Below are 20744 nucleotides of genomic sequence, written 5' to 3' on the forward strand. Positions count from 1 at the left end.
TCCTTCAGAAGAGCTGAGCTATTTCTCTTTCACAGGAATACTTATTTTAGACAGGAGAGGGATCAATTTGAAAGTCAATAGTAAGTTCTTGGATCGAAATGAAAAAGGTAAAATAACATGCATGTTCCAAGTATTTGCAATGCGGAAGATATATATTTGACTAATCAAATACATTTCTTCTTAAGTTGAACTTAACATCTAAACCTTCATCATACTTGTTCCAATGTTCCAATAATACTAAAAAAAGATTGCAATGCAATTCTTAACATTTATACGAAAGAATAAATTAAACTTAAATTTTCAACTTAAAAATCAAATCAGCCTAAATGGTGTTTTGGGGACATGACTATTACAGAAGGACAAATATTCTAGTTTCACTTTTGATACAGCGTTAACTTCTCTAAGCCTCCATAAATCTATATCTCTAATAATCTATTAACCTTCACCTCAAACTCCTAAAGTTCATCTTCATGGATACCAATCCGTCGGTGGGCTATGCTTCCTCGAGACTATGAAGTCTGAACAGAAACTAGTTCTCAAATTCTATACGTGCATCATGAAAAATGTTGTAGATTAATTTGGACCTAAGTAGGTGCTTAAGAAAATTCAGATTTCTTTCTAGATGTTGTCAATAAAATGCCTACTGGTCATGGTATCTGTCACCGAGAGTCTATATATAATGCACATGAACATGTCAATGTGAGTCATTGTTTGGACACTTAATGGCATTTTCATAAAGTAAATTATGTCCATTTAAGCAAATCCAACTGTTTGACGTCCTTGAGGAGTGGGATAGTTTTCCATGAGGGGTAAGTTATACCAACAAGATTAAATCTATTCAAAGTCTGCGAAATAAGCAATAAGAATCCCTCAATGCATAAATCCAACAGATTATGTTACGCTCAGATGAGGATCTAACTGTCATGTTAATAAGGAGTTCTTCTTTTGGTTTCATATTCATAAAATACAAAACAGAACTACACCCTTCTAACTTCCAGACATGAGTGCTCCCTTGTTGCTGTCATTTGACAATTTGGTGACTTTATTTTGCTATCCCTATGTGTCAAACCAAAGCCTCCCTCATATATGTTTAGACTCAGCCAAGCCTCAAGCCTGTGCTGAGTTGTGATGCTCCCTTCTCATAAACAGAGCCAGGTTCAAATAGTGTAATAATCGCTTGGCTCAGCTTGTATGCAGAGGTGTATGTAGGCATAGTAAGACGCCTATAAGTAACAGTAATTCTCTAGAGTTTGTTTATTAATAACTATATCAAAATAATATCACATTTTTAAGAAATCAAACCAATCTTAGATTGTGTATTATTATTTTTGACAAACTATTGCGCCCCCCCCCCCCCCCCCCCCCCCCCGGGAAGCCACATTGACCTACAGTTGAAATCCTTACCACATGAACATTATCACATATAATACCTCGGATAGATAAAATAATAAAGAAAGTTGCTACCTTGTAAGTGGCGCAGATAATACCTTAAAACTCGAGCTTGTCCCTGGGAACTCTTCTGGCACCATCACCGCGTACTATCTGTGCACATATTCCTCTATAAGATTAACTTCTCAATTTTGTGGTTTAATTGGAGTTCAAAGAAATAATGGCTTACGCTTTATTTATGTTTGCGGTTGTCTTCACAAGGACCAACTCACAATGAGATTGACTTTATGATCCTTCGGAACCTAAGTAGAGATCTTTATACTCCACACCAATGTTGCACATTTGTTCCTATTTTTATGTGGCTGCTAGCCAAGGCATAACGCTCATTCTCAGTTCAAATAAAGTGGACCAGAACCACATTACCAGCTAAAGAAAAGAAATATTGTGCCAATACAAGAACTCAACCATGGCACAAAGCAATCAAGCGTCCATTTCCATGGCATAAAGCAATCAACCTGCTCTCTTGCCTTGACGGCTGGGTTACTGATCTCTGTGGATGTGGGTGGCTTTATAAGTAACCAAGCTTCTTTTCCACTGCAAAATATCATTCAAAAAGGATTAGCTATGACTTTAGGCGTCACACCTGTATTAATCCATGCAATTACCTTATTTGAGTCACCCTCTAACCCCATATTGAAGCATGAAACCGAAATATATATTCCATTTTTGATCCCTTCCCAAGCAGCTATAAGTTGAGCAAAAGAAACAAATGAGGTATGAACTCTTCTACCAGCACTCCATAATAAGCTCCCATAAGCATCTCCGATGACAAGTCCCGCTGAAGCTTGATCATTTGAAAGTGAACCATCAAAACTAACCTTCAGAACACCCATTGGGGTTGGGGGAGGAGGGGCAGCCATTGGATATTTTCTGTAGATTGTACCACATAAATGATGAGGCTAAATATAACATTTTGTTAAAATCATCATGGCGTCTCTTCTGAATTGACGATCATTTGTGCATTTCTTGCCCATATATGCAATGGATGCCGGCCCAGCTTCTAACCATTTATCTGCTAAATTGCGTTGAGGACGTGTCATGCATCTCTCTGCAGGCTACTCGTCATTGTTATATCTCAGAATACCAGCATGCTGTTTGTATCCTCATCACACCTAGCCAGTCTTTGGTAGTATATATGGCGCTCACGCAGAAGGATCATTAAACTTCTCCTTCCTCGCAAAAGACGATCGCTGCCACCACCACCTATAAAGAAACACATCATTTCATGCGCTGCCCTATATATATATATATATATATATATATATATATATATATATATATGTTAGGACCGTTGGTGCTGCCACCTCACTAAAATTCGCGACTTGGCCCACACCGGCTTCCACTGCGGGCGAGCCTTACTGACTTGGCCCACACCGGCTTCCACTGCGGGCGAGCCTTACTGACTTGGCCTACACCGGTCTCCGCCAACAATTCCCCCCTCCCCAGCAAAGATTTTTTTTTTTTTTAATCGCTTATCCTCGGAATCGAACCTGTGCCGCTGGCTCTGATACCACTGTTATGACCGTAGGCGCTGCCATCTCACTAAAACTCGCAGGTGATAGTGAATGCTTAATCATGGTCTTTAAACGGACCATCCCAAGCGTCCTTTCGGCGTTCGATAGCGACTTGGCCCACACTGACCTCCGCCGCGGATGAGCTCTGCTGACTTGACCCACACCGGCCTCCACCAATAATATACATGCAAATGTATGTACATGTGCATTTGAGAATAGTCATCAGAATGAAGATGTACAATAGCATCACGGCAAGGATAAGGTTTGACACTGAGGATTCTCCATAGCATGTGCACCATGAATAATGTAGTAAAAGTTATAATCGGGCGACCAAAATCATGCCCGTCCTATTGTGCTTCCATCATCCGGCTTAACCAAGAAAAAATGGCTCATTTTTTGTTCGTCGTTCTCTTCTAGAGCATTGTCTCAGCCACATGCATGCAGATGAGGATGCTTGTCTAAATCGCGATTCTTCCTCGTACCTCATGATATATCCTCTTCCGAGTGATTGAGATGTTCGATCTTAATTGAGCTTTCTTCATAGCCAGAGGTGATCTCATTGCAAGGAACGAATTTGTTTGCCGCCGGTCTTTATCTACCTTTATATATACGGGAAATTACTTTCCCGTCCCTCTAAAGACTACATGCGGGGCCAATATTTCTTGGTACGTACGATAGTTTGGGCTCAAGTCCCGGGACCTGGTTCTAATAAAACAAATCAAGAGTTGATCTTTAAATCGAGTTATCTACTTTTTAAAAGAATACGACCCATATCGAGTGACATCAAGCTGAGACTGGGTTTTCGTATCTCGTTCAGTATATCTAAGGGTATTTCCCAATCTGGCTCCAGAGGTGACAGAGGCATGGGCAATGCAATGGAACTGGCCAAAAAGTCAAAAGACGAGCTGTTCCAAGTATAGAACAATTTCCCAAGCAACGAAAGTGAGATCGATGGCCTCAAAAAGGGTCGGTCCGCCTACCCAAAGACTAGTAGGTTAGATGAGTTCGGAGGCAAGCCTTGGCGCCCACCGTAAGAGCTTTCGCACGCCTGGGCGCAGGAGATGAAAAGATAGCCTAGGAGCCGATGTTAACGAGCAGGTGCTCAGTGGCTTCTGCGGACAGCGCATGAGAAAGAAACTGAACACTCCAGAAATATCATTCCAAGAGTTTAACGCTTCGCTCTCGTGACCCAAGTCAGGGTGCAGCAGCTCCTTTTGACCTGTTTTAAAAACGAGGCAAAGAGTTGACCGAAACCCAGTCAAAGTTGAAGAATTCCACACTAATTCTTGTTAAGCTGCAAGATCTTTTTTCAGCAAATTGGTGAAGGCGTCGGCCACTCGATTCATTAGATATGCAAAGGGCACGAATAGAAAGGAGAGGGATCGAGGGGGGGAGAAAGGAGAAGGGAAAACGGAAGGAACTACATTGTGGAGGCCTGGCCTGCACAGGTTCCAAGAGGACCATCTCCATCAGCCAGAGACAGCGCCAGCAGCATAACTTTCAATCTAATTAATGGATACCATATACAGTTTGCCTGCCTTGGCCTGTGGCTGTCCTTGAAACATGGCTTCTCAGGCTCCATGGCTGTGAGGTTGCAGCAGATGAATATAATTTGTTGGGTGCAGGACCTCCTGCTCCTTCCACTCTAACCAAATGGCTCCGCATGCAAAGAGCAAGAATAATATTATCTCACTACTCCACGTGGCCCATGGGGATCTAATGGAGTCAGGCCATCCTCTCTTTCGGAGGCTTTCACCTGGTTTTGATAAACGGCGTGTTGAAGATTTTTAACCTTCTGAGGTGCCTTACCTTTAAATTTCTGTTTTATAAAATTTTTAATGGAATCTTATCTCCTCCATTTCAAAGGTTTAAATTTTTTTGTTTTAATCCCGGACGGGTAAAAGCAAGTTCCCAAATTTTTATAAAAGTACTGTCCCTTAAAGCCCAAGCTGCCATTCAAGATGAGTGGATTAATGGCCACACGCGCACGCTTGGCTATGCAAAGCATGTTCTGCAGCATTAGGCACGAGAGAGAGTTTTAGCTGGCTGGGCTCAGGTTTGGAATTAAAGCTCTGCCCGAGCCCGAGTCATCATGAATTTCTTTTATTTTTTTTTGTTTATGTTTGACATTTTTGTAGTTTCCATTATCAGTTGGTGATGCATGAATTTAGTAGAATAATAGATATATTGTAGGTTGTTGGTAATAATTAATTATTTAACTTTAATATTTTTAAAAATATTTTTTAGTATTTCTTAATATTTTAAAATATTTTAAAAAATAGAAAATGATCATGAAGTCTGAGGTCTGCCCCGAAGCCCGAGTAAGAGTCAAGCTCGAGAAGTAGTTGATTAATTTCAGATGGTTTAATATGCTCTCTTTTTAGTTCAAAAATGTGTACAAAAATTTTAGACTGCTTATTTAAGAGAGCCTAAATCATTGATTGTTCGCATATATAATAATAAAATCTTGAGATATCTTGATGGTGTGGGTCTTATTCAACATATAATTTGAGCTTTTTATGAGAGCACATCTTGTTTTCGCCAGAGACCTTTAGCAATTTCGCTCAAGTGAGCCCGGCCCCTTCGTTTGATTCACTTAGGCCATCATCTATTCAATAAGATAAGAAAACATGGAAGTAAGGAAATCAAAGTGGAGTTAGTACATATCATACTAATACCTTGCTTTATTAGAAGATGAGCCGCATTATATGTTTGACCCATGAAGAGAACAGAACCTGAAGCTGGAAATAACTAAAGCTAGCTTAAAATTTCCAAATGGAATATTCTCATGCTGCATGAAATTGTACATTTTGATTACGCTATCTTGAATAACAAAAATATTTTTTTTACCAAGAAAAAATAACAAAATATTTTTAATCTTGAAAAAAAAAACTGAGGTTAAAATTTCCTGCTTATCATTGCTGAAAGTTTTGTTGTCATATAGATGATCAATCTCCAGCTGATTCTTTCTGCCTGCTCTCATTGCCATCTTAACCCATCCACCATCTTGCAGCAGTCATACAACACCCATATGAATAATATATACTGCTTAATTAGCTGCCACCTTTTGAAAAGCAATGAGATCAGAATAGCTGCTACCGAAGCTATTTAACTGCCTCAGCCAACTCTCTCTTCCCCATAACTTTATATATTACCATTGTTCATGTGCAACCCAAAGGACACTGACCATGTCTCCAGCCTAGGAATTGGAGCAAGGCAACGTTAAAAAGACTCAGGCAAAGCTCCGCAACCTAGAAGACGCTCCCTCAGCAGTTGCTGGATAAAAGTATCCATTTATTCATTTATTTATTATTTATTTTTTGAGATGCAGGGAGGCAAGGTGCCACCATAATTTTATTAATGGAGTAAAAAGAAAGAAGAGGAGATTGGCTCCCCTCCAAGAGAGGAGGGAAAACAGGGATTTGTAATGACAGATGGACTCCGGGCCAACTTCCATGAGACCGGGATCTGAAAGTTGACGAACAACAAAGTCCGGTAAGAGATGAGGCTGGAACTTAAATTGGAGCAGACAGAGTGGACATTGAAAGTGGAAGTTAGACTCTGAGAACATGAAGCAGAGGCTGGTGTAGCTGCTGATCTGAAGACCGGATTTCTTCATTCCAATTGTAGATAAACTGTAGAGGCTGCTTTTTTCTTCTTTTCTTTTGGATATTGGATTTTCTTCTTAATTCATGCGCTTGACATCGAAGAGAATATTGTGGCGGCAAGGGGTTGCAACCTAATCCGGTTCCTTCGCTGATATTTTTCAAAGAGTTCCAACATCAATAAGGGAAGAAACCGCCAACTCTACTCGAGATTTTTAGAATCAAGCAAAGAAAGAATTTCGGTATTTCATGGGATTTGCGCAGGAAATATTAAGATTTTCCATACTTGTCATGCAAACAAGAGGGTCGTATGTTCTATATTTATAGAATTAGAACATTGGCATTATTAATACTATAAAGAGATTCAATTTTAATCATCTAAGTTCCTCTGGTTATATAAATTGTTGCTCTACATCACGTCATAACTCGATAAATCATCAATTCTCATATTCTTTCCATAACTTCCTTTTTTTTCACATCTTCTCCAATTCGAACTTAAACAAGAATGATCCTGTGCAAAATACTATTTGTTTGTATATCGTAGGACAACAGGAGATGGCACTAGCCAAGATGCATACACTTCCCACCTTGCTGCATCTTGTCCGGTGGTTCAACAGGATCCAAATACATAGTTCTTATTTTTTTCCCCTAAAAACAAAGCTTAAATCAATCTCCTATCTAGTCACAAAGGATCAAGCAGTCAAAATATTGCGATCCATTTTAAATTTTGAATAGGCGAATAGGAGGATTTCAAGAGGGAATTTGTTCCTTTTTGGACAGTTTTATATCCATTATACGAAATATTGACTCAAACTTCAAGTACAACTCTCGAAGGATTACTTTACAAAGCACAAGCCCGCTAACCACCCATACTGCGTAAATTATGTACGGACTTTTGAACCATAACTTGAAAAAAAAAATCCACTGGAAATGAGGATCCGTGCTCTATATGGTAGGTGCTCTTTGCAAGTGAAGTTGTCACCGCCAAGTGCAGAGATTAGGGGCAAGAATTTCTCTTATCATGATTTACCATGAAATGCGTTGCTGCCAATCCCAAAATACCGATGCAAATCATCTCCATGGATCTACAAGACAACAGAAAAAAATTAGAGAGCTCGTTAGATTGGCTCCGGCCGGATCTTCTGGTACTTCAGCCAGAAAGAGTTTTTCGTGGAAAGTAAGAAAAAAAATGAATACATAGAATGGTTGCAATAATTCCAATATTAGGAATACGCTAGAGGGATTATTATTATCTTTCATGGAGGGTCTTTAGGCCTATTTATAGCTAGGATCTCAAATCTTAAGTGAATTGTATCGTAACAAACTCAGAGTTATATTATAACATCTTGCTGATATGGCGTAAGAATCGAAGACGTGTCGTAACTGCCTGGCACGTGATAGAATCATCCAAATCTTGTGTGTGTTTCGACAAAGAGGTCAGGCTGCCTTTGTCATGAAAAGATTTTGCTCCGCTTGGGTTTATTGGAGAGCTGACTAGTTGCCGGGTTGAGCCAAGAGGCTTCGATTTTAAAAGTTGGCTCTTTGTGATCCGCTCGTTTTTGCTTTTAGATTAGTTAGAGGACTCCAACTAGAATATTTTAGAAAATTTTTATATATATCTGAGTTGCCGTGTAGATCATGAGCTAGACAAATCTGATTGCATAGTATTATATTAATTTAGATTATTATTAGTTGCCTACATAATGGTTACTCTAAATACTATTAAAAATTAGATATCCAAGCTGCCGTTCACAACAAGATTATCTCTAGTCATAATTCCTATATTTTAACGGAATCCACGCCCATGGAATGCTTATGTCTAGAAAAAGCCTATGCATTTTTTGCTTTGAAAAATGCCAACACGACAAACTGCCATGAAGAAAAATAGGCAAAAAGAAGAAAAAAAAAAAGAAGGGGTGGGGTGGGGTGGTTAGCTAGGGTTGGTGTTGGTGGACGCCACGTGCTTGTGTGGGACGCCCACTGGCCTCTCCTTTTCGATTTCCGACAAAAATCCCACCCTTCTTGCACGACAAAGCGGTTTTACGAGCCGGTCGGACAACCACCGCCGGTCCAACAAAGAATCGAATCTACGCCCGAGTCCGAACTCTGCTCCGAATGTCGGTCAGTGCCGCCCGCGCCAGTGAACCCCACGCCGGGCCGAACACCAGAACCTTCCCGGCATTACCTGTCATCCTCCTATTGGTCCACGCATCCTTTTAATTATTTATTGTCTTTTTTTATTTTTTTTATTTTGCTTGCTAAGGCGGGTGGAATTTATCGTCTTTTTTTTTTGGTCAAAACGACAAATTATATAGCTCTAAAGTGAGTACATCCTGCCTGATCACGATAAAATAAAGAGTACAGATCTGTAGAAATATCTTCTATAGATGTCCACAGAAACTCTCCAGAGTACCGTGCGACGAAAGAGGCTATCCTCCCTTTATAAAATTTATCGTCTTTTCGTTCCTCTGGCAGGAGGCTATCCTCCCGTTTTTCCATTTATTTCCAAAATTTTATAAATGATTTCTATATAGATTTGGAGGGATACTTTCATGGTTAAATCCGAGTGTTACGCGCGCTGGTATCGGTGCACCTGGGTTGCCCTCCTTCCTAGGCATCGCAGGCTGCTGCATTCTTTATCTTTTCCAAGCAGCAAGCAGCGAGCAGCAGCTTCACCCTGTTTGATTTCAGTCCCTATATTAATCCAATACATCGCTATTTGTTATGGATTTAAACGGCATTCTGGCCGTATCAATCTTCCAGGGTAGTTGGAAGGTCGTACGAAGCCATCCGGCTTCCATCTCCTCCTCACAAGAGCCATCCATTCTATCTGAATATTTGGAATCTAATCTCGGCAGGAGCCGTACAATGATGTGTCGACCACTAGCACTGGCGATTAAAAATCTTGAGAAGTATTGGGGTATATAAAATATTGATTAAAATACAGTTTAGTTGAGAATGACCGGATAGAAATAGAATCCTCCAATGACTATATGACGCAAATCTATGCAACTACTCCAATAACTGATGCGAACCCATCAGCAATGACTGGACTAACAGAACTGGATCTTCGCTAGGACCAGAATAGATTAAAAAAGTAGTACAAGATGGATGGAGCACTTGCGCAGGGACTCTTGAAGTGTGTATCCAGAATAAATTTTGGCCTGCTCAGCGAATAGCAATTGATAGAAGAGCTTATTGGATTGTACCAAAAAAAAAATGGAAGAGCTGATTGGTCAAAGATTGTGGTAGCCTTCCTTGTACCGGCATACTGTATATATTGTGTAAATAACTATGGCCCTGATATTATTTAGAAATAAATATACTTTGTCTATTAATGCCTAACTAGTGGCAGCAGTAAACAAAGAACCAGCGGTCTACAATTTACGACTGGTCAAATATCTAAGAAATATGTACCAACCAAAAAAAGCCCGAAAAATCTGCTTGCTAAAAATCGACTATATAATGATGGAGATTTTAGAAAGAGTTTGACTATGATGAGATACAAGCAAATCTGCTAAATAAAGCAGTTTCTGAGAAAATAAATCTGTCTCGATTCTTCTATTCAAAATAAATTGATTTTATTTCATTGCGTACACACACGCGACTCATTACCTTGCCATCAGAATTTTTCGGATTTCACGATGGCTTGGTAAATTATGCGATCAGAATATAATCAATTCTTTGCCTTCAGATTTTGTTCCCCCGCAGGGATGATGCAGAAAAGGCACAGGCGTATATTGAATTGACTTGGCAAGATGCTGATACATGTTCATCCGGATATAAACAGAAGGGTATTCTAGTATATCCATGAACTTATTATTTTCTAATATTTAAGCCCTCCTTCACCTCTTCAAGCTCCATTCGCTCGCCACTATAAACTTTCCAGCTTCTCAAAATCATTTCTTTCTTTCTCCTCAACCCATCCCTCTCCATCGTCGAAAAGAGAAAGAAGAAAGAGTGAGTGAGTTTCTTCGAAATTATTTCTACGATAATAATAGTTTTCTTTCAGTGTCTTATTGGCTTTTTTTTTAAAAAAAATATGGCGACGGCCATCAACAAGGTGGTGAAGATACGGCAGATCGTGCAGCTGAAGCGGGTGATGAAGCGGTGGCGGTCCCTCAGCCTCCGCGGCGGCAGCGGAGAGCGGCGCTCCTCTCCCTTGGAGTGGGACTCCGGCTCGAACCGGCCGGTGCGGGCCGGATTCGTGGCCGTGTACGTGGGCCCGGAGCGGCGGCGGTTCGTGATCCCGACTCGGTTCCTGAACCTGCCGGTCTTCGCGTCGCTGCTGGACCGGGCGGAGGAGGAGTACGGCTTCCAGCCGGCCGGCGGTCTTGCGCTTCCATGCGACCCGGCTTTTTTCCGGTGGGTCGTCGACGCCCTCGAGCGGGACGAGGACCGGTTCAAGGGTCTCAATCTCGACGCCTTCCTCCGTCTCTTCGCCGACCGCGCCTCATCCTCCCCCTGCAAGAAGGACCCCTCGTACAGTAGCTTCGCTCCTCTTTTGTCCAATACTAACGTTTGATCGGGGGCTTTTTGTGATTTATTTTTGAAGGGTCTTCGGTCCTCGAGGATTTTTAGTTTTTAACCTTTTTTTTCCTTTATGTATGAAGAAATGATGATGCAATCTGGTAAGACGAGGGGGAAGGCCATGTGTTTTCCATGCATCCGTCCATATTCATGTTTCCATACATGAGATCCCAATATTTTCCTTCAAACTTTGAGTTTGGGGGCGTTTTTTGGGTGGATGATGATGAAAAATATTAATGCAATTGATTAGGATAACTGACTTTTAGTGCATGAACGTCTCGTATATATGGCTGAACTGGTAAGATTTTCGTTCACTTTTGATAGTATGTGTTTTGTGGATGGGGCTGATGATGATGATGATGGTGATGTAGTTGAATTGGAGAGGACCATAAAAAAAGAATGGTATTTGCCTGTTGTTTTATGATAGACGCTACTGATGGGGAAATATTAATTCCAATATTTTCTTCACAATTAATTCCAATTATTTTGTCGTAATTGAACTTTTATGTTGTTTGTCATTATTTTCTTTATTATGCCGTCCGCCAACAGCTAGAAGATAGTAGGTTATCCTGAACGAAGAAGGATCATGAGCATGCAATCTTGATTCTTGAATGCTTGGGTGGGTAAGATATGCCTGTGCCTCTTCCAATCATGGCTTAAACTGGTGCGGGCAATGGCTGTTTTGATTCTCTGGTGTTACGTTAATTGGGCTATGTAGCCTATTCCATCTTCAATGGAAAAAAGTTATGAATGATGATTATTTTAGATTGTGTGAAGATATTAGGAAGGATTTCATGCGAGCATCTAGCATGATGTTCTTTTTTCTAATGCTCTCTCTCTCTCTCTCTCTCTCTCTCTCTCTCTCTCTCTCTCTCTATATATATATATATATATATATATATATATATATATATATATTGATTGTAGAGGTGGAAAGTTTCAAGCCATAGTGTTGAAGTTGCAAATTTCCTTGTCGACCACCTTTATGCATGTTGGTAGGTTGGCCTTTTTCTATAATTAGTTGCAAGGAAGACGTAGCAAAGGGAATAATATAATGCAGGTGTCGTTGAGGGTAGGCAAAACTCGACAATTGCTAGCTCAATTTATTTGCAGCCACCCACCTGTAAAAAATGTAGCGTCCTGTATCAATCATAAGATGACAAGATCATCTTGAGATTTGATGTATCACTTTTAAGAGGTAATGTCCGATTGATGGTTTTCTTCATTCCAATATTACTCTTCTCTTCAACTATACTAATTATTAACTGTGATACTTGTAAATCTACTGTCAGGCAAAAGCTCCGAAATTATCTATATGTACGTGCCTCCTTGGTTTGGAAAACCATATTTTTTTCCTAGTCTGGAGAATGCCCGGTTCCTAAGTTGATGCTTCCAATGACGTGAAAACTCCACTTTCCATGTGATAGTGGAGCTAGATGCTATCCATTAGCTATTTAGTGCGACCTTGGAAATTTTATGCACACACATATATATATATATATAACTTGGTAATTTTTTTCCATAATGATTTGATTAAAAATTAGGAAAGAGAAAGCTTATGCAGCAAAGAAATCTTACGCAAAAGATTCATAACTAATTCCTTGTTATCTATGCTATTTGACAATTAAGACAGCAATAAGGGAAAGCTACAGAACAACAGGATTGATTTTCACAAGAGATTTCTTCTTTAATTTGGCATTTTTCAGAAAGCTACAGCCCTATTTCCCCCACTCTTTTGCAGATATTCTAGATGTTGGGCTGTTGAGATGTATTATTTTATATATTATTTTGAAATTGTAAAGGGCGCATTGCAAAATTTGAAGTTGCCTTCCGACGCCAACATCAACTAATGCAGTGATTTCGGGCCCCGGCCATCTTATATACTCGTAACCTGCTTGATTGCAATAACTCTGAACTGTCCAGGATTTCTTTCCAACTTCATGCTATCAATCTCTACACTAATTGGCCTCTTCCTTTGCCCGCTATCGTCTTGTTCGCATGGGTGGGCCTTGGGCTCCGCCAGTTCATCAATTCTAAGCTTGCCTTCAATTTATCTTTGCTTGGTTGGGGGAAGGTCACTGGAAGTGGAAGTCAGTTGCGACCTTGAACAATAATGAATTGAACAATTGAAGGGGTTAAGGAAGATGGTTTTGTCATTTGAGGTTTACATTGCACCGGGATCTCGGATTGAAATAAATGCAACCAAGTCATGCCATGAAACATATCAAAATTTTCGACTCAATTAAAATGGATTCTAACAGCTGCACATTCCAATTCTTTTGAAAATATTGTCAGAAAGGATCAGAACAGAAAAAGAAAAGCAAGGCACAGTTTTCTTGTGTAAAATATTCCTGACATTCTTTTGAAAATATTATTAATTTTTTAACTGATATGCATTATTTTCCTTTTTTTTCTCTCTCTTCTTCCGGGGAGACTGTAACAGTATTGATGATATCCGTTATGGATGGGATCGACAAACCGAGGAGAATCCGGGAGGCTTTATCTTTCCCCTTCTCCCATCCCATCCACTTCGGAGGGAGAAAGACTTCTCATCTTTTGCGGCTTTTCGAAGCTTTTGTCGGGAGCAGACCCCCATCAGTTTTTCGAGTAGTGGGCCAAATCGGGCGAGACCGATCCCCGATGGCAGCTAAAATTTTAGGGTTCATTTGGATAGAGTATGCATGAAATAATTTGAGAATTTCTGAAAATTATATATCGAAAAAAATAATTATAGAAAAAATAAATTTTATCATATTTTGATGGTAGAAAAATTAATTTTGAAAAAAAAGCATCAGAAAACATTACTATGTTTGGTTGGTGGTAATCTTATACGGAAAAACGGTCAAACTTCTAACGATATTTTTAAATAAACAAGTCAAATAATAATATTATTTTTTGAGTTCATTTGTTCTATATTTATGGCCCACTTACAAAGTTACACACATGCTGTAGTATTAGCTATTTCGAATGTTAAAAATATATTTACATAAGTTATACATATAATTACATAAATATGGTTAAATTTAAATATTTTTAAATTAATTATACATATATTAGAAACTACATTTCTTATTTTAAATAAAATTTAGTATGTTTTGATATATAAATAAATATCTCAATTATTACTAAATCTTATATTAGATTCATTGATGATTAATAAATATTTATTATTTATTAATGAATATATAAAATATTAAATGTATTCTTATTATAAACTATTAATCCATATATTTATTATATTTATAACATATTAATGTACTGATATTAAGTATCACATATAATTAATAGAAATATTAATATAATATAAGTTACGACATCTGTCAAAAAATAATATATTTAGATTACCTCGACTCGGTAACCGAGGGAAAACAAATACCATCTATGGTGGTATTTGTTTGTTATTTTTATTATCTTCTTTCTCAGATAAATAAATATGATTCCCATCAATTATTTTATTATTTCTTTCATCTACCTTCTTCACTCAATATGGTTATCCGGTATGGAATTTATTTTTCCATCCAGATTGCTCCCACAAAAGAAGTTTGGCTTGGCCTATAAATGATGGACGGTACTAGAGCATCACCTGGTCCATGGACCTCAATGCACATCTCGATCAAACAGTAGGAGGGCTTGCTCCCCACAAAGCCTTCGATGGCCAGACTTATTATCGGCCTGCTACTGAAGAGGTATTTAAATCCGACTCTGGACGTGTATGGCTATCCTCAGCCGTTGGCCAATAATGTAGTATATTTCATATCTAGTTGATCAACATATAATACTAATAATAATAATATTTATAAAAGAAATTAAGTGCATCTTGTGAAGGCCAAATGTATCTAACTAATTATATGCATATCTCTGTTTTTCCTATAGGGCTTGTTAGGGTAATTCGGTAGAATTGGATTATATTTCCTGCTGAATTCGTAGATGAAACCATCCATTTAGAGTCCATTTGGATAATCTTGTGCAATTTAACAAGATTCACATGAATGCATGCGAGATCAGGTCTATATTTATAGAACTAAAAAAAAAACCAATGAGTTTTTTTCTTCCTCCTCTCCTACATGAATAGAATGGGAGAGATTTGATTGATATGGCTGAACGAGATCTTATATTCTATAATACTAAAGATCATGTTTCCAATTCTGAAGATGAAGCAGGATTATCCAAAGGGAGGCCCCAAGTTCTACCCCCCCAATTCAAGGCTGGGATAGAGTGCTTGACCTCTCTTGTATATAACCAAGAGGATGCAATGGACTAAGAGCTCAGTTCAGATACAAGCAAAATGCATGTGAACCTTTTTCGGGAGGAGATTGTTACAACGGTATACTCTCAACCAAAAAAATGAAAGTCGGAAGAATCTAAAATTATTTCTTTTACAATGCTGGGATTTTAGCAAAATTTTGAGATATTACTATCTCTCTGACTAATAGTCATGACTGGCATGTTATCGTCAATATTCTGGCCAATAACAGTTAGAAATTAATTATCATCTATTTCTTAAAAGAAATTAGCTATTATCTTCTATTAATACTGTTGCCGCCGAATCGAATTGAGGCCAGAGTGAAGCTCAGAGGACCTTGAGGTCAGCTGGAGATAAATTGAGCAAGCTGACCGAGATGTGGGGGGTGAATCTTCTCCAGATATGGTCTGCAAAAAAATTCACTTGTCAAAAAGTTTCCAATGGAAGATCCTCCGATGTTAGAACAACGAGGCAACAATATAGAAGAGAGAGAATTTCGGTAGAGTATAGACTCTAAAAGTAATATTGCATGCATAAGTTTCTCGGGCTGTCTCTTATTTAAGGGTGTCCACTTCGTCATCACCTAGCCTGATGCTTTGCGAAGTTGCCAAATCAAGGGTTCGAGTCCTGTCGGCTGCTCCATGATTTCCAGGTCATTGCAATAGTCCCGCTGCTAAAGGCACTTGTGGCGCAGCCTGTATGGTGTGGAGGCTTCAAGAGCTTGTTGGACTTGGTATTATAGTGCCTTGTGCCTAGGATATGCCAAAAGGCCATTTTGTAAATATTGTTGATTTAATAAACTTTGAAGCTTTGCATGCTTTTAGTAGTTTCCTAATCTTAAAATCCTTTCTTGCATTTTAATTTTCTCGAGTCTTCCCGACCTCCTTTTTAACCCTCTGCACAAATTAAAGCATCTTGCTTTACAGGGTTCATTTTGTTGATTTTAGAGCCAACTCAGGGCCTCCGGCCTTTCCTCTAATTTAATGTGACCACATTTTGCATCATCTTATATAAATGCTTTATAATCAGTCCCCATTTTTCAGGTTTTTCATCTTCTATCATATAAAAACTTTACTAACTTCCTCAGCAGCAACTTTGTCCATCCTTTGTGGAGAATTTCTCATCATTTTCCTTGATCTTTTTATCTCCTGTGTCAGGTTGAATTTCTGGGGACACTCAACAATAAACTATTTGCACCAATGATGAGGTATTCATCCGCCTGCATGACTATCTGTGGCAGTGATGCAATCAATGAATTCAATACTTGCTAGAGAAACTCATAAACGAGGCATTGAGGTAATTAAGGTGCTTGGTGCATATTCTATCTAATCTCCATCTCTATTATCTACTGATTTTTCTCGCTAGATTTTCTTTAGGTGCTCTTGAATGTCGTCCTGAATCATTCCGCTGAAGGGAATAAGAATGGTCCCATATTATCATTTAGGGGCAGTGACACCAGCACTTAAAATGTGCTTGCCCACATTGTCAGTAAGTTATTTCTTTCTCATGTTTATGGATCAACCAAACCCTTTAGGGAAGATTTTTTTTTTTTTTTTTGGGATAAATGACAGAATCATATTTACCTAGGAATCTTTATTTGATCAGTGCAGATCTATTCATTTCTTCCACTTATTTCTTTTTATATGCATACATGTATATAAACGAATTACATGTATCTATGTATGAATACACATATATACTTACATATTATATTATGGTTTTTCATCGGAAGCGTTTCATCAACTAAAGAGAGGCAGGCATTTTGTTTTTCTGCAGGGCGAGTTCTATAATTACTCAGCTTGTGGAAACACCTTCAACTGTAATCATCCTACAGTTTGTCAATTGATAGTAGAATGTTTGAGGTAGGCCCTCTGGATTTTGTTTGTTCATAAGATTTCATGTTGTTTTGGTTTAAATTTACTCAGAAGTCACTCAGCCAAACAAGATAGTTGCATGATCTTGCAGTCATTTGTGCACTTCTGCTAAGTATCAAAACTAGATAGGTGGGGAGCGCAGCATTTCAGTAATCTAGAAAATCAACTGATACTAATCATTTAGCAGAGCAATTTTTTTTCTGCAGATAGAATCAAACATTTGAGGAACTCCAGGGGCTCAGAATGTATGTTAGTGGTTATCAGCTATTTTTCATATGATATGCAGTCTGGAAATAGAAATCCATGGAGCACCATAACTGAAAAACACATAAGCAACAACCTCTACGATTTGGTTGAAGAATGAACAGAGCAAGATATATTCCAAAGCTTCAACTTCATAGAAAAGAACAGGAAAATAAATTGATATTGTAATTCTGTAAACTGATATTTGTAATTCTTATCTTTTTTCTATATCATTTTTAAATTAAATTCCATAATGACTAACCTATGTAAAATGTTCAGTAATAAGCCAGGAATCCATTCTTATTTTTAGGAAATAGATCCTAATTTCCTGACAAACTTCGGACTCCATGCCCATTGGCTAATCGTCTCTTTCTTGTTTAAACTGCTAATATCGAGAAAAAGAAGAATTATATTTTCATGTTCATAACGTATATCCAGGTCGGCCATCACAACCCCAGCTAGCCAGAAGGAAAGAAAAGATGAAAAAGGATGGATAGAGAAGAAAGAAAGAAAAGAAACTAGAGAGAGGAAGAGGGAGGGGAGCTCCTGGTGGCGGTCTTGACTGCGTTCCACATGGCGCCGAGGCCGGAGAGGATGGGGGGGAGGGCGGCGCCGGAGGCGAGGCCGATGGCGAAGGACGGGAGGAAACCGGGCTTGGAGTCGAGCTTCATCTCGAGGATGGCGAGGCGGGCGTTGAGGGTGTCGAGCTTTCGGACGGAGTCGGTGTCCTTCTTGCCGCCGCGGCCGGATACGACGGACTTGTAGAGGAGGGACTGGAGCTCGCCGATGGCCTGGAGGGAGGCCTCGCGGGAGCCCAGACCCTGGGCCTCGTAGTGGGCCAGCACCTCCTCCGGGCCCGGCAGCTGCCGCTTCTTCTTGCTCTTGTTATTGGTGGTGGTGGTGATGGAGTCGTTGAGGGTTGAGGGCTGGTGTTCCATTCTGGACGGGCGATTCGGTCGGCGGCGAAGCTTTGAGAGAGAGGAGGCTAGGGTTTTGGAGAGGAGCCTTATCGGGTGATTGTGGCCAACGCGTGGGATCCACCGACGGATGTTTTTGTTTGTTCGGATTCGTTGGAATTGCCTTCTTCGCACCCGCTTACGACTTACTTGTAGAACAGAACGATGGTCCGGACCACGGACGGTCCGCTAACGGACTTCCCTTCGCATCCGCTCCAAAGTCGGGACCCGACTTCCTATGTCAAACGGGTTTGGGTGATGTCCCGCCCACGGGATTACCCACAGCATATACAGTCGTATAATTAAGAAGATCATCCAAAGATTAAGTTGAGAATATAAGATGTTGAGGGCTTGAGGCAGAGACACCCTATCTCAACTCTAATAAGATCATTCGTTTGGTGTAAAAACAAAATAATATCCGATTTCTTAAAACCAAAAAAAATAATATTAAAAAAATAATTTTTATATGTAGCAGAAAAAATAGCAGTTTAGGAATCCGTCTCTAACAATTGGGTTGGTGAAACACTCATTCTCATGAAAAAAAGGTTAAAGCAACTTATCAAAAAGAATCAAGTTATGGATCAGCATGAAAAAGTTTGTTTTTCGGATCCCATCTAATGAACAGGGAATGAATAAAAATGCCCTGCTTCGCCTCCCTTGTTGCCCCTCCACCCTCCTGCTACCGTTGCCTGACTTGGAACCCTGATGATGAACGGGAATACCGCAACCAACGGTCTAGAGTCACTGCCCTGGTCGGATTGCAAACCGCCGCCCCTCCCTCCCCATCTCCACCCGTGGACGTTGGGGGAGTTTCGGTGTGCCTGATGGGGCCCACCATCACCACCATCGTTGCGATCGTCTACTTTTTGCCAACCCTCCGAGTGAGAGTGAATGGACCTACTTTTTTTTTTTGGACAAATCTTGATCCCTAACGAGCGGTTAGAATCCAATCTGAAACCACCCAGACTGCTCGATCCAAGGCCCCCGATCCGTTGACTCCACCCAAAGAGGACAGAAAGAAAACCTTTCTTGGTCCCCTCCGATCGCCGAAATTCACACCCGGTCCGCGTGCCTCCTCCGCCTTCGGCCGCCGCGATGCAGCGGCGAAAACACCTCCTTTCCTTCTTCTCTGTCTTCTTAGTGTTCTCCCTTCTCTCCGGCACCACTGCCGCCTCCTCAGAGGACGCCTGCGATCCCCGATCCCTGCCGGACCCGCTGACCTTTCGGCCGGACCAGCTCACCGTCCTCATCAGCGGCTACTCGGAGCGCCGCCTCCCGCTCCTGCGCTCCCTCGCCGCCGGCTACGCCTCCCTCCCCTCCGTCGCCGCGGTCATCATCCTGTGGGGCAACCCTTCAACACCTTCCCACGTGCTCTCGCCCCTCCTCTCCTCCTCCTCCAAAGTCACCCTCGTCCGCGACCCGTCCCCGTCCCTCAACGCCCGGTTCCTGCCGCGCGCCGCCATCCGCACGCGTGCCGTGGCCGTCTGCGACGACGACGTGGAGGTCGACCACCGGTCCCTGGCCTTGGCCTTCGCGGTGTGGAGGTCCCACGAGCACAGCCTGGTGGGCTTCTTCGCGCGGTCCCACGACCTGGACCTGGCACGCCGGACCTGGATCTACACCATCCACCCGGACCGCTACTCGATCGTGCTCACCAAGTTCATGATCCTCGGAACCGACTACCTCCACCGCTACAGCTGCTGGACCCGCTTAGCCGAGGCGCGGCGATTGGTGGACCGCCAGCGCAACTGCGAGGACATCCTCATGAACGTCGTTGTCGCCATGGCCATGGCCGCGGAGGGCAGGGCGGGGCCCGTCACCGTGCTGGTGGAGGGCAGGAGGGTCAGAGACTGGGGCGACCCCCGGAACAGCGGAAACAGCAGCAGCAGCAGCAGCAGCAGCAGCAGCGACGACCGTCATGGTGATGCAGTGAAAGAGCAAGAGAGGGAAAGAGAGATCACACGGGTGGGATTGAGCGCCAGAGCGGACCACCGGAAGAGGCGTGGGGATTGCATCAGGGAGTTCCACCGGATGCTGCGTGTGATGCCCCTTAGGTACAGCTACGGGAAGGTGGTGGAGGGGCTCGGTGAGCAGGGTCTCTGCCTCAAGGGTGGGAAGCTGGTCTTCTGCGATCGAGACTAGCCCCTGATTTCTATTGTCACCCAACCGTTTTCTGCATCTTCGTCTTAAAAAGGGGAGGGGGGTGATGGCGATGGACTAGTTTAATAAAAATTAAACCCTACCGCTTTAAATTGAAGAGTGCTAGCCTCTAGGTATAGGCGCCTCAGAGAGTCGAGTTCTTTGCGATACCATTTCTTGTGTCATGAATA

At 41.1% G+C, this 20744-nt stretch overlaps 3 protein-coding genes across 3 annotated transcripts; 2 read left to right on the forward strand and 1 right to left on the reverse strand.

Annotated features, from left to right (window-relative positions):
• Nucleotides 1-10154: 10154 nt before the first annotated feature.
• Nucleotides 10155-11674, forward strand: LOC103715531 (auxin-responsive protein SAUR50). The gene has a single exon (XM_008803187.6). It carries the CDS (start codon nt 10611-10613, stop codon nt 11091-11093), a length of 483 nt encoding a protein of 160 aa, XP_008801409.1. The 5' UTR covers nt 10155-10610; the 3' UTR covers nt 11094-11674.
• Nucleotides 11675-17849: 6175 nt separating this feature from the next.
• LOC103715532 (ribosomal protein-like protein) lies at nt 17850-18450 on the reverse strand. The gene has a single exon (XM_008803190.6). The coding sequence runs from the start codon at nt 18394-18396 to the stop codon at nt 17977-17979; it is 420 nt and encodes a 139-aa protein (XP_008801412.4). The 5' UTR covers nt 18397-18450; the 3' UTR covers nt 17850-17976.
• Nucleotides 18451-19509: 1059 nt separating this feature from the next.
• Nucleotides 19510-20701, forward strand: LOC103715533 (Nucleotide-diphospho-sugar transferases superfamily protein). The gene has a single exon (XM_008803192.6). It carries the CDS (start codon nt 19510-19512, stop codon nt 20554-20556), a length of 1047 nt encoding a protein of 348 aa, XP_008801414.3. The 3' UTR covers nt 20557-20701.
• The last annotated feature ends 43 nt before the right edge of the window (nt 20702-20744 follow it).

Source organism: Phoenix dactylifera, chromosome 11 (assembly GCF_051530095.1).
Source record: "Phoenix dactylifera cultivar Ajwa chromosome 11, Ajwa_hap1_PhDact_Kaust_v1.1, whole genome shotgun sequence".
Classification (NCBI taxonomy): Eukaryota; Viridiplantae; Streptophyta; class Magnoliopsida; order Arecales; family Arecaceae; genus Phoenix; species Phoenix dactylifera.